Source organism: Corythoichthys intestinalis, chromosome 22, assembly GCF_030265065.1.
Source record: "Corythoichthys intestinalis isolate RoL2023-P3 chromosome 22, ASM3026506v1, whole genome shotgun sequence".
In the NCBI taxonomy this organism is placed as follows: domain Eukaryota; kingdom Metazoa; phylum Chordata; class Actinopteri; order Syngnathiformes; family Syngnathidae; genus Corythoichthys; species Corythoichthys intestinalis.
This window is the reverse complement of record NC_080416.1, coordinates 13331356-13345781: the sequence shown is the minus strand read 5'-3', so window position 1 is coordinate 13345781 and position 14426 is coordinate 13331356. Positions and strand designations below refer to the sequence as shown.

The window sequence follows — 14426 nt, the reverse complement described above, 5'->3', positions numbered from 1 at the left end:
AGCAATGAAAGTGTGAAAAGCTACATTTATTTTCACTATTCTAGGGGGACTATAAAATTGGAAATTGTCTCATCCTGCCAACTGAAAAAGAGCCTTTCAAGACTTTGTTGCCTGATTAGGATGATTTTCACGGTCGTAATAGTGGTACTGAGGGAAACCATAACTATGATGTGATCCAGGAAAATGAGTTTGACACCCCTGGATTGTTCTGTTCACTACCTTAAAATTGATAATAAAGACTGTACTTTTATGCTTGGAATTAACACAACATTCTGTTTGTTTCCAGCTTACGGTCCCGAGGACGAGTTTGGATCGGACAAGGCCGATGAAGAAGAACCCCTTCAGGATGACGGCCTTTCTATGGACGGCCAGGATACAGACTACATGTTCAACGACGACGAAGATGTCAGAGACCGCTTCAGCTGCCAGAACTCACCTCTCAGCAACGGCACAAACCAGGATGCCGGCTACGCCTCACCGCTCAGCGCAACCAGCGACCACCTGGGAGACCTCAAAACGCCGCCGTTATTCAGCGACGCTCGGCAAAACCTTCAGGAGAAGCCGCAGGAGAGCCCCGAGCCTCTCAACGGCCTCTCACTGCAGGACAGTTTGGCCAAAATGAAAGCCGTTTATGCAAACTTGATCTCTGACGCCTCATGGTCGAACCTCGCTTTGGACATGCTAAAAGGTAAACAAGACGATGACGTTACTGTGAATAAGAACAACAAAAGTGAACACGAGACCAACGGAATCCTAAACAACCATAGCCAAGCGAGCATCCCATCAAAGACTAAATTGACCAGCACCTGCTCTAGCACTAATACAACTACCAGCAGTACCGCCGCATCTCGAACCACGTCCAACAACACCGGTGTCAACTCGGGGTTGGCCTACGACTGGCACCAGGCAGCTTTGGCTAAAACCCTGCAGCATACGCCGTATCAGCTTCTTCCAGAACCAAGCCTCTTCAGTACCGTGCAGCTCTACAGGCAAAACAACAAGCTGTACGGACCAGTGTTCACAGGTGCCAGTAAGTTCAGGTGCAAGGACTGCAGCGCGGCCTATGACACTCTAGTGGGTCTGACCATCCACATGAACGAGACAGGCCACTACCGCGACGACAATAAAGACACAGAGGATGATAGGGGCAAGAAGTGGTCCAAGCCCCGCAAACGGTCTCTCCTGGAAATGGAGGGAAAGGAAGATGCCCAGAAGGTTCTTAAATGCATGTACTGCGGCCACTCGTTTGAGTCCCTGCAGGACCTCAGTGTCCACATGATCAAAACGAAACACTATCAGAAAGTGCCTCTGAAAGAACCAATGCCAGCACTCACCTCCAAGCTCGTCCCACCGACCAAAAAAAGAGCCTTTCAAGACTTGATTTCGCCAACTTCTCCTGACCCCGTGTCTTCCAGTGTCCCACTCGGAGAGACCACCAAAGACCAGAGGATGACCAATCCCTACGTCACTCCCAACAACCGCTACGGTTACCAGAACGGCGCCAGTTACACATGGCAGTTCGAGGCACGCAAGGCTCAAATCCTCAAGTGCATGGAGTGTGGCAGTTCACACGATACCTTGCAACAACTCACAGCGCACATGATGGTCACGGGGCACTTTCTCAAAGTCACCAACTCGGCTTCTAAGAAGGGGAAGCAGCTCGTATTTGATCCCACTAGTGAAGAAAAATTTCAGTCCATTCCGTTGCCACCGACGACAACCAAGCTCCCGGCTTCCAACGGGAAGTCACAAGCTGACTCCCCTTTGCCGCCAGCTAGCCCCGAGGAGGAGAATAAAGATGGAGAGGATGAAGAAGCAGATGAAGAAGCTGCAATGACAGTAGAACCAGATAAAAAGATTAAGGAAGAGAAGGAAGATCCTCCTGAGAAGTCGGATAAAGCCGAAAAGGCTAAGTCCTACCAGTATCTCACAGAGGAAGACTTGGAGGAGGCGCCTAAAGGGGGACTGGACATATTGAAATCGTTAGCAAATACAGTTTCTAGCGCAATCAGCAAGGCACAAACGGGCACGCCAACATGGGGCGGTTACCCCAGTATTCACGCTGCCTACCAGCTACAGAGTTCTCTCAAATCCACTCTGCCTTCTTGCACGCAGGTTCAGCCTTTATTCAGCAGTAACTCTATTAAGATTGTGCCCTCTGACATGGCGCCCAGCAGCCCATCGTCACCGCCGAGCAACAAAAATAACGTGCAAGCCATGGAGAAATTGGTGGAGAAGGTAACTGGGAAAAGCTCAATGAAGATCGAAAAAGAAGAGAAGTTGAGGTCTGAGAAGTCGCCATCGCCAGCGACGAACAAGCAGGTTTCCCCTAATCCAGATAAGACAGTCATAGACAAAACTGAGTATAAAGTCAAAGAAAGTAGAAAAGTTGCACAGATCAAGGAAGAGGCATCTTCACCCAAAAAGGTTGTTAATGACAACTGCAACAACCTGAGCATTATCACCGACCACTCCTCTGAGCTGCCCCTCGTCAACCCCCTCAGTGCCCTGCAGTCCATCATGAACACTCACTTGGGCAAAGCTTCCAAGGTGACCGCACCCTTCAGCGACCCTTTTGCCGCACTCTACAAGCTCAACGGCAAGTCTTCTCAAATGAAGCCAGTCGAGCCTGCGATTGAGTACCAAAATGATGACCAGCCCATGGATTTGACCAAGTCAAGGAGCACTAACGGAGCCCCGGTGAGCTGTACCACACCAAACCGACAACTGGGATCCAAAAGTGCATCCCTTTCATCCTCTCCACCACTCCGGGAGAATGCTTTAATGGACATATCGGACATGGTGAAGAATCTGACGGGCCGCTTGACGCCCAAGTCCACGACTCCATCCTCAATCTCGGACAAATCCGACGTTGACGGAGGAACCTTTGAGGACAGTCTGGAGGAGCTCTCACCTATCCAGAGGCGAAAGGGCCGACAGTCCAACTGGAACCCGCAGCACCTCCTGATCCTTCAGGCGCAATTCGTCTCAAGCCTGCGAGAAACCCCTGAGGGGAAATTCGTCATCAGTGACCTAGGACCCCAAGAGCGGGTGCACATCTGCAAATTCACTGGTCTCTCCATGACCACCATCTCGCATTGGCTGGCCAATGTGAAGTACCAGCTAAAGCGGACTGGTGGCACCAAGTTCCTCAAGAACATGGACTCGGGCCAGCCGCTGTTTCTCTGCGGCGACTGCGCCTCACAGTTCAGAACTCCTTCCTCCTACATCCGCCACTTGGAGTCCCACCTGGGCTTCACCCTGCAAGACCTCTCGAAGCTTTCCATAGACTTCCTGGAGCAACAGGTTGTCGGCAGGACGGACGAAAAGACTCTGGTCCCGTCTGAGTTCAGGGAACACGACGACAGCGACAGCGGGTCGCTGAATCAGTGCAAACTGTGCAGTCGGACCTTCGTGACCAAGCACGCCATCAAACTGCACCTTTGCAAGACGCACGGCAAATCCCCCGAGGACCACTTGATTTTTGTCAAAGATTTTGACAAGCAGTGACGTTTGGCCAGGAACGGGACTACCATTGCACTAGAATGCCCAGCTTCAATCTGTCCAGAGTGCCACAACTGTACAAAGCGTCATCGCCGCACACATGTTAGATTTACCGAATGACGTATCGTTCGTTCTTTCCATTTCTAATTGGTCATTGTTAATAGAAATTACGGGAAAAGTGACTTATTTTGAAGAAATGGCAATAGAAAATAGGAAATGAGTTCATACGTATGAGACGTCCAACATTCGTTTACTCGCTGACACCCTCCGAATTCCAATAGATTGGATGTCTTGCACCATCAATGGCAGGCAATGAGTTCAGTAGGGCTGCAGCTATCGATTATTTTACTAGTCGATTAATCGATGAACTAGTTGGTTCGAATAATCGAGTAATCGGATAAGAAACATGAAAAATAAAATTACCTGAGCTGAGCCTCAAACGGTATTAAAAAAAAAAAAAAAAGATCTATGTACAACAAAATAGAAATTGGCTAATTTACATAACAAAAGTCCGCTAGCTTAAATGCTATAAAATGCTGATGTTTTTTTTTTTTTTTTTACAATGCTCTTAACAAATGGTTGAGACACATATTCCCACAAAAATAGCCAAATATACCTATAAACCAAATTACGAATGCATTAAAAAACATGAACTCAAACAAAAACTTAGCTTATGTTGGTCTTAACAGGGAGCAGTTGGAATCAGCCATGTGAAAAGTGTATCCACCCTAATCAATAAAACTTAATGCAAACACTTTCAAACCCTAACCCATTACAACGCCACTTTAATTAAACGAATACTCGAAGCAACAAAATTTAATTCGAATATTTTTTTCTAGTCGAATACTCGAGTTAATCGATTAATCGTTGCAGCACTAGAGTTAAGCTCATTAAGTATGTGAGACTTAAGGTTATCTTAGAATACCGTGTTGGCACGAGTATAAGACGGCCCAGATTATAAGACGACCCCCTGTTTTTCAAGACTCAAGTTTGAAAAGAAGACATTTTGAACACCAAATTAATTTTTATACAGAAAATAATTACAGTACATCCGAAACAAATGATTGTAACAATATATTTGAGAGAAAAAGCATGTTATTTTGCCTCATTCAAATCTTAATATCTGAAGATTTAAATATTAGGGCTGTCAAACGATTAAAATTTTTAATCGCGTTAATTACAGCTTAAAAATTAATTGCAATTCAAACCATCTATAAAATATGCCATATTTTTCTGTAAATTATTGTTGGAATGGAAAGATACAAGACGGTTATATACATTCAACATACGGTACATAAGTACTGTATTTGTTTATTATAACAATAAATCAACAAGATGGCATTAAATAAAAAGATAAATGTTAGTACAAGTTATAGAAATTTTAAATTAAAACCCCTCTTATTGTTTTCGTTTTAATAAAATTTGTAAAATTTTCAATCAAAAAAATAAATGATGTCAATAATTACACAATGCTCATGTGGTGCTGAAACCCATAAAATCAGTTGCACCCAAGCGCCAGCAGGCGACAAAACTCCAAAAAGCACAACAAGTGCACATGACACTGTGCTGTCATTTTAATCTGTATGAGCAGGGCATTTGTTTTAATTGCGTCAAATATTTTAACGTGATTAGGGTTGTTCCGATCATGTTTTTTTGGTCCCGATCCGATCCCGATCGTTTTAGTTTGAGTATCTGCCGATCCCGATATTTCCCGATCCGATTGCTTTTTTTTGCTCCCGATTCAATTCCAATCATACCCGATAATTTTTCCCGATCATATACATTTTGGCAATGCATTAAGAAAAACATGAATAAAACTCGGACGAATATATACATTCAACATACAGTACATAAGTACTGTATTTGTTTATTATGAAAATAAATCCTCAAGATAGCATTTACATTATTAACATTCTTTCTGTGAGAGGGATCCACGGATAGAAAGACTTGTGACTTTGTATATTGTGACTAAATATTGCCATCTAGTGTATTTGTTGAGCTTTCAGTAAATGATACTGCAGCCATTCAACCCAAATGCATGATGGGAAGTGGAACCATGACTGTGCGTAGTGCTACCAATTCATGTATCTTCTCTGCGTTGGGAAATAATATACGGTGTTAAGAAAAAGATCAATTGCTACCTTGCTTCCCCACATTGCTTCCCATGATATTTTGTAATCGTAGGGAGAGGGATTGTAAGGCTTTAGCCGATTAAAAAAAGGCTCCAAAGGCTTCCAAAATTCACTCTACTCATTTTACACTGCCTTTTATCTCTCTAAATGGGTAAAATGGCACCATTACAGATTGAGTGCGACAATGCGTGAGTGGGTCGTGCAACGCATGCATTAATTGCGTTAAATATTTAACGTGATACATTTTTAAAAAATTAATTACCGCCGTTATCGGGATAAATTTGGTAACCCTACCTTAAGCCTAAACTAAAGACTCTGGATGAGTGTAACATATTATGTCTGTAACGTTAAATACAATTAGAAAAGTCGTGAAACTGAAAATAAGGAAAAACATTGCAATAAAATAATACACACTGGTTAAACTTGAGAGTAGCTGAGCTCTGTCATGACAGAACATCGCTTCAATGATATCTGGCACCATCTAGTGCCGTGAATGGGTATAACTTCTAGACCGCAAATAGAAGACGACCATCTGTTTTTCAGTCTTATATTCGGGCCAATATGGTATATCAAAATGCATGTATAGTTATAAGCTGCTGTTTTTTTCTGCCCAGATGGCTATATGCTTTTTCAGATCTCAATTTTAGATATTTTTGTCTGTTAGTCTATGCTCATACCGCATGTCAATTCCAATTACTTAGTCCATAGTCCATATGTGACATGTATGAACATTCCAATTCCCATCTTTTCACATTGGCCTCTTTCATATGTGGATATAAATCAGATATGTATCCAATGCTCCACTGCACTATGAACCAAAAAGGCTTAAACGCCTCTCCCTGGTGCAGGAACAAAAGTCTGCAGCACACTGGGCTGGCGTTATGCGAAAAATAAACGAAATAATGAACTCTTATCCGTACACATTTGAACTATACGCCATTAGCAAATGAAATATGTCGCCACTGTTCGAGAAAGCCGACAAGATATAGTGCAAAAATACCACGTGCTAGCAGACTTTTAAAAAAAAAAAAAAAAAAAAATGTTGGTTCCAGTAGCGTAAAATGCTCAAAAATTGCTACAAAAGCATGACTGCTGAAAGCTCCCGAAGAGACCATATTTGCTTCTATAAACACTGCAACGCGACAGTGTCGCGTACGTCTGTGCAATATGGACGACTACACAAAAATATCGGAATTAACAAAAAATCCGAATTGGGCATCACGCCCTGCGGTGTGAACATAGCGTTAGATTAACAGTTTAATTTCTAATTGCTAATGTGAAGAACGAACGATACACAGCTATTTACGCCACATAGTGTAATTACTCATTCATGCATTATGGCCATACAAGCGGGATTTGAGTGTGGATGGGCCTTGCACTCTTCCAAAGCTAAAATGTTTCGAGGTGATGTAAATTGTACCAAAATGGCGCCGCGACCGCGTCGTCGCCGAGCGATCACAGCTCTCGTTCGCACACTGCATCTTTTATGAGCCTTTGGGAATCGTCCATCTGTTGTTTTAAAACTGGACCGGCGCTCCCCTATTTCTGTCACGGTCAACTCGCGTATTATTTATGAGATGGTTTGTGCATGTTTTAATGTGAAGCGGCGGGCAAATGAGAAGACCTTCATTTTTCTTTAAATTGACAGCCATTTAAATGAAGGTGAACCAGTTGAAGGATGCTCTAAAATTGGTAATGAAGCTATTTAAACATGAGGAAGAGAATAATGGCATGGCTGTTTAAAGAAAACAGCTACATAAAATATCAATTTTGAATAGTTTGAACATGTACAGTATTCGCATTAGTCGGGTAACCATTGTAAAATGAATGAAGTTACTGTATGAATAATCAGCAAGCATATGCACGCCGGCATATCTTGCTCGTTACAGTTCCAGATTATTTGTACTGTGTGAATTTTTATAATGTTATTTTCTAGACAAAGAAGGCTGAAAGTGTACAAAGTTTTGTTTTCATTCAAATGTGGTTTACACAAAAGCACTCGTAACAACAACAAAGACTGAAGTTAAACTCGATGTTTTGCTGAAGTTTAGCCCGTTTATTTGCAATGATGTTCATTTTTGTCTTTGGTTGTAAAATAAATACCACGGTTTAAACTGATTTCGTGTGGTGTCCTATATTTTGGGAGTTTGGCTTAAAAAGAGCATATTTGAAGTACCAAGGGAAGAAATTTGTGTGAACTAAAGCAGCGTTTTTCAACCTTTTATGACCCACAGCACACTTTTTTCGTCAAAAAAAAATCCTAAGGCACGCCACCAGCAAAATTTGAAAAAAAAAAAAAGTGAAAATGAATTTCTGTAAAATATTATCAATAAAAAGTTGTGTACTGAATAGGATTCAAACAAACACAAACACATTTTATAATCATATTTTTACTCGGTGTGACACCTGGGCTTCTGTATTGGAGTAGGTATCACACCTAGGGGTGGGAACCTCTTAGTACCTCACGATACGATTTGCGATATAATGGTCAGGAAATCATTCTAGGTTGTTCTACAAAACAACAGAAAAACGAGCTATCTTCATCCATTTGCTGCAAGTTTATCTCTAGTAGTTGAACTGGGAGTGGCAGCAAATGAACCCCTACCACTTCAAACGGGCCCCTCCCGCTTCTATGGACATTAGAGGCACAAAATGCCAGGCAACGGCATAATTTTGGGCATTTTCAGGTAATTACCTGTTGGTTATTAGTCACTTCCTGTTGATTTGGGGGTGTTTTATTGGTCACTACCTGCTGATTTTGCGTGGCAGAACAGTAAGTAACCCCGAAATGAATATGCAGTGACTCAAACTCAACACGAAGTGAGCTGTAAATTCCCTAAAATGAACAGAAAGTGACCTGTAAATGCCCTGGAAATCGTAAAGAATGACTGATTGATCCAGTTTCGAATAACCGAATGTTCATTCGCCCCTCCCAGTGGAAATGGATTGGGCGTCAAGTGCCGTCAATGGCAGCTATAGAGACACTATTTGAAGATTTTGGTAGCAGTCTGTTGGTTCCTTTTTTTTTTTTTTTTTTTTTAAATCTCGATTCTGAGCATGTGCATATCTATAACCTTTTAAAATGCAGAGTATCACAATATATGACCATTTTGATATTTTGTCACACCCCTAATCACACCATCCCTGTTGAAAGCTAATCATGCTGGCGTAAATTCCAGTGAAAGACAGCTTTTGCTTACTGCCTTACACCAGACACTCTCTGACTGTTTCCTTTTGACCACAATTCAGTTAATTTTATCCAGTTCTGAGTTAACCTCTTTCATTTTAAAATTCTTTACCGTCACTGTCATCGTTATAGTTTTGCTAACTCGCCACTACCGCTAGCCTAGGGTGACCAAACGTCCTCTTTTGCCCGGACATGTCCTACTTTCAGGTAGTATCCTCGTCATCCGGACGAGATTTATAAATTTATAAAAATGTCCGGTTTTTATGATTTTTCACAGGACCAATTTGAAGAGAATCCCTCCGGCCGCTGGGCGGCAGCAGTTGACATGGCTCCTACTAGAAGGGAGGGAAGGAGTACTTCTTGTTTTTGTTGGCAGTTTACCCCTATCATGAGGCATTACTGCAATCTACTGGGTTGACGATTTGGCCACAACGCCTGACCAGTTGTTAAGTTTTTTCATGATAAATATGTATATAATGGCAACTGTTGACTTCTGTCGGAGCTCTGACTGTAAAATCCCGTTTGGTGTCGCATCGTTACGCTGCCGATGATTGTAAACTTTTATAGCAAAGTTTGATTTTTGCCTCAGCTAACTATCAGTAAGCGAAACCACGCTAGGCATTATGGGAAATTTCGTTTTGAACTGCTACGTTTGGAAACATGCTGGTTGAATAGTTTGTCAGTTTTTTTCGGTTATAGTTTGTGTGCAATCTAGAGCATTGAATGGGAATAACAATTTGTCAATGACAATTGTCGTTATAGTAATTTATAAAAAAATTTTAGTTGGCACATAGCCTACTGTGTGTATGTGTATTGACTGGACTACATTTCCATGGGTCTGCATTATATATACATAGTATATATATATATATATATATATATATATATATATATATATATATATATATATATATTTTTTTTCCAAAATGCATTTTTCCATCCAGAGTGAGGGGGCACACTTTAAATATATTAAAGTGATATAGCCATCTTTGAGTGAACTATGGTCACCCTACGCTAGCCCCAACACCGCTCTTACCTCATATGCATCACTAAATAAGGTACTTAGCTACAGTAGGGCAAATAAGTATTTAGTCAACCACTAATTGTGCAAGTTCTCCCACTTGAAAATATTATAGAGGCCTGTAATTGTCAACATGGGTAAACTTCAACCATGAAAGGCAGAATGTGGAAAAAAAGAAAAAAAAGAAAATCACATTGATTTTTAAAGAATTTATTTGCAAATCATGGTGGAAAATAAGTATTTGGTCAATACCAAAAGTTCATCTCAACACTTTGTTATGTACCCTTTGTTGGCAATGACGGAGGCCAAACGTTTTCTGTAACTCTTCACAAGCTTTTCACACACAGTTGCTGGTATTTTGGCCCATTCCTCCATGCAGATCTCCTCTAGAGCAGTGATGTTTTGGGGCTGTCGTTGAGCAACACGGACTTTTAACTCCCTCCACAGATTTTCTATGGGGTTGAGATCTAGAGACTGGCTAGGCCACTCCAGGACCTTGAAATGCTTCTTACGAAGCCACTCCTTTGTTGCCCTGGCTGTGTGTTTGGGATCATTGTCATGCTGAAAGACCCAGCCACGTCTCATCTTCAATGCCCTTGCTGATGAAAGGAGATTTTCACTCAAAATCTCTCGATACATGGCCCCATTCATTATTTCCTTTACACAGATCAATTGTCCTGGTCTCTTTGCAGAAAAACAGCCCCAAAGCATGATGTTTCCACCCCCATGCTTCACAGTGGGTATGGTGTTCTTCGGATGCAATTCAGTATTCTTTCTCCTCCAAACACGAGAACCTGTGTGTCTACCAAAAAGTTCTATTTTGGTGTCATCTGACCATAACACATTCTCCCAGTCCTCTTCTGGATCATCCAAATGCTGTCTAGCGAACCGCAGATGGGCCTGGACGTGTACTTTCTTCAGCAGGGGGGCACGTCTGGCAGTGCAGGATTTGAGTCCCTGGCGGCCCATTGTGTTACTGATAGAAGCCTTTGTTACTGTGGTCCCAGCTCTCTGTAGGTCATTCACTAGGTCCCCCCCGTGTGGTTCTGGGATTTCTGCTCACCATTCTTGTTATTATTTTGACGCCACGGGGCGAGATCTTACATGGAGCCCCAGATCGAGGGAGATTATCAGTGGTCTTGTATGTCTTCCATTTTCTAATAATTGCTCCCACAGTTGATTTCTTTACATCAAGCGTTTTACCTATTTCAGATTGTCTTCCCAGTCTGGTGCAGGTCTACAATTTTGTCTCTGGTGTCTTTCGACAGCTCTTTGGTCTTGGCCATAGCGTAGTTTGGAGTGTGACTGACTGAGGTTGCGGACAGGTGTCTTTTATACCGATAATGAGTTAAAACAAGTGCCATTAATACAGGTAATGAGTGGAGCCTCGTTAGAAGAAGTTAGACCTCTTTGGCAGCCAGAAATCTTGCTTGTTTGTAGGTGACCAAATACTTATTGTTAGAGGCAGGAATTTGAGCACTATTTGTATTGGTGTGCAAAGGGTTAATGAGTGTGTGTGCGTGGGGTGGGTGTGTCACTGTCACTCTGTCACCTGATTAATACCACCTGTGACTACCTGGGAAAGTTTGATTGAGGTAGAAAGAGAGGAGGCAGGGTGCCAATTTTCTGTTGACCGCAAACGCCAGCTTTCCATACGCAGCATTTCATCTGGTATTCCATCCGATCGTATTAGATTCGCCCTATACGCTCATATTTGATAGTTTATGTTCGGTTCACTTTAAGTTTTACACGATCACGGTGACGGTGCACACTATTGCAATACAGCGTATACAAACGTGTCACCAGTTCAGCTTTAGCGGACAGGAAAGTGACAAAAACAGTTGTAATGTGATCAAAGTTTATTATACACGCGATCATATTAAGAAATTAGGCAAATGAAAGCCATCGGACGACCGACCCAGCCTCACCGAGTCGTCGTGGATCCAGCGCGTCAGACAGAGCACCGATCTCCCCTCTATGTGAGTAATTGGACACTCACACAATACTTATTTTCCACTCTAATTTGGTAATTAATTCTTTAAAAATCAAACAATGTGATTTGTTTTTTTTTTCCACATTCTGTCTCTCATGGTTGAGGTTTACCCATGTTGACAATTACAGGCCTCGCTAATCTTTTCAAGTAGGAGAACTTGCACAATTGGGGGTTGACTAAATACTTATTTGCCCCACTGTATCTTTTGACACCTACTGATATGGAAGAGTATTGTATGAGCACAGACACAAGATTTCGCGGCATCATTTTCCCAAAACATTCACATCAATAAGGCAAAAGTAGATGATTTTTCACGGCACACCACACTACGCCACGGTACAGTCGTGTGCCGCGGCACGGTGGTTGAAAAACTGATGTAAAGGACTTGACGGCAATTCAAAAATGGTTTTCATGAAGTTTGATTTGCTCTAAAGACCAGATGACGTACCATGTGGATTATATTTGAATTATGCTTAATCCAAATTTTAAAATGTACTCTAGCTGAATATTGGTTTGATTTAAAAAGATGAAATATTAAGTAGCAGTGGAGGAAAAGAGGGAATATTAATCAAAATTTAGACATTTCTACATAACTTTTTTTATGCTAGACTGCTATCAGATGTCTGCTGTTCTTTTTAATATTGCATGGTATTAAAGACCTGATTGACTTTTGTTTTGCATTTCAGAGCCCCAAATCTGTACATGTGTTTATATAGCAATATAATCCCTTTATAGTGGTGGGGTGTGTAGATAAAATAGAACTGTGTGTCTCGGGGGGGGGTGGGGGGGGGGGTTAGCTTGCGAGTTGCGACACTCGGCTTTGCAGTCAGGCACCTGATGATAAAAAAGAAGACGCCATGGCACATTTCCACCGAGGGCATTTAACTTGACACCATCCCGCCCCACGCTGCTTTCGAAGACTCGCCTCGGGCGTCTTCGCTCGCGGGAACAATGAAGCTTGCGGTTCTTCTCCAACAAAATGCCCCCCCAGCGCTGCCCTTTTTCTCAAAACTTGGCTCTGAAGCCCTTTTTGGGGTGCTGAGAAATCCTCCCTTTTTAGGCCTTGCGGTAGTTAGAACGAGGTATCATTTTTCTGAGAGTCCACTTAAAAACATTGAGTCAAATAAGTCGTACTTTTACACAGTAATAAAACAAAATTTATGGGGGTTCAAGTATATTTAATGTGGTGTTGATAATTGAGCAGAGGTGGGTAGTAACCCGTTACATTTAATCTGTTACATTTACTTGAGTAACTTATGGGAAGACAATCTCAATGGCCTACAGTGCTGGCCAAAAGTATTGGCACCCCTACAATTCTGTCAGATAATGCTCAGTTTCTCCCAGAAAATGATTGCAATTACAAATGCTTTCGTAGTAATATCTTCATTTATTTTGCTTGCAATGAAAAAACATGAAAGAGAATGAAATTTTTTTTTAATCATAATCATTTTACACAAAACTCCAAAAATGGTCCGGACAAAAGTTTTGGCACCCTTTGAAAAATCATCTGATGCTTCTCTAATTTGTGTAATTAAAAGCACTTGTTACTTTACCTGTGGCACATAATAGGTGGTGGCAATAACTAAATCACACTTGCAGCCAGTTAAAATGGATTCAAGTTGACTCAACCTCTGTCCTATGTCCTTTTGTGTACCACATTGAGCATGGAGAAAAGAAAAAAGACCAAAGAACAGTTCGACGACTTGAGAAGCAAAATTTTGAGGTAGCATGGACAATCTCAATGCTACAAATCAATCTCCAAAGACCTGAATGTTCCTGTGTCTACCGTGCGCAGTGTCATCAATAAGTGTAAAGCCCATGGCACTGTGACTAACCTCCCTAGCGTGGACGGAAAAGAAAAATTGACAAGAGATTTCAACGAAAGATTGAGCGAATGGTGGATAAAGAGCCTTGACTATTATCCAAACAAGTTGAAGCTGTCATGCAGTCCGAGGGTACAACTGTGTCAACCTGTACTATCCATCGGCGTCTTAATGAAAAGGGATTATATGGTAGGATACCCAGGAAGACCCCACTTCTGACCCAGAGACATAAAAAAAAAAGCCAGGCTGCAGTGTGCTGAAACTTACCTGATAAAGCCAAAAACGTTTTGGAAGAATGTTCTCTGGTCAGATGAGACAAAAGTAGAGCTTTTTGGGAAAAGGCATCAACATAGTTTACAGGGGAAAAAACGAGGCCTTCAAAGAAAAGAACACCATCCACACAGTCAAATATGGCGGAGGTTCCCTGATGTTTTGGGGTTGTTTTGCTACCTCTGGAACTGGACTGCTTGACCGTGTGCATGGCATTATGAAGTCTGAAGACTACCAACAAATTTTGCAGCATAATGTAGGGCGTAGTGTGAGAAAGCTGGGTCTTCCTCAGAAATCATGGGTTTTCCAGGAGGACAATGACCCAAAACACACTTCGAAAAGCACTAGAAAATGGTTTGAGAAAAAGCACTGGAGACTTCTTAAGTAGCCAGCAATGAGTCCAGACCTGAATCCCATAGAACACCTGTGGAGAGATCTGAAAATAAGTTTTGAGAAGGCACCATTCAAATCTGAGACCTGGAGCAGTTAGCCAAAG

At 41.9% G+C, this 14426-nt stretch overlaps 1 protein-coding gene across 4 annotated transcripts in view; it reads left to right on the top strand.

The window, feature by feature from the left end:
• LOC130910532 (teashirt homolog 1-like) overlaps positions 1-6766 on the top strand; it is a 281199-nt gene extending 274433 nt beyond the window's left edge. For all 4 annotated transcript variants that reach the window (XM_057827929.1, XM_057827928.1, XM_057827927.1 and 1 more), the window contains one exon: positions 287-6766. In XM_057827929.1, the coding sequence (XP_057683912.1) occupies positions 361-3510 (3150 nt within the window). In that variant the 5' untranslated portion in view covers positions 287-360 and the 3' untranslated portion in view covers positions 3511-6766. The remainder of the gene's footprint in view (positions 1-286) is intronic.
• Positions 6767-14426: the final 7660 nt, after the last annotated feature.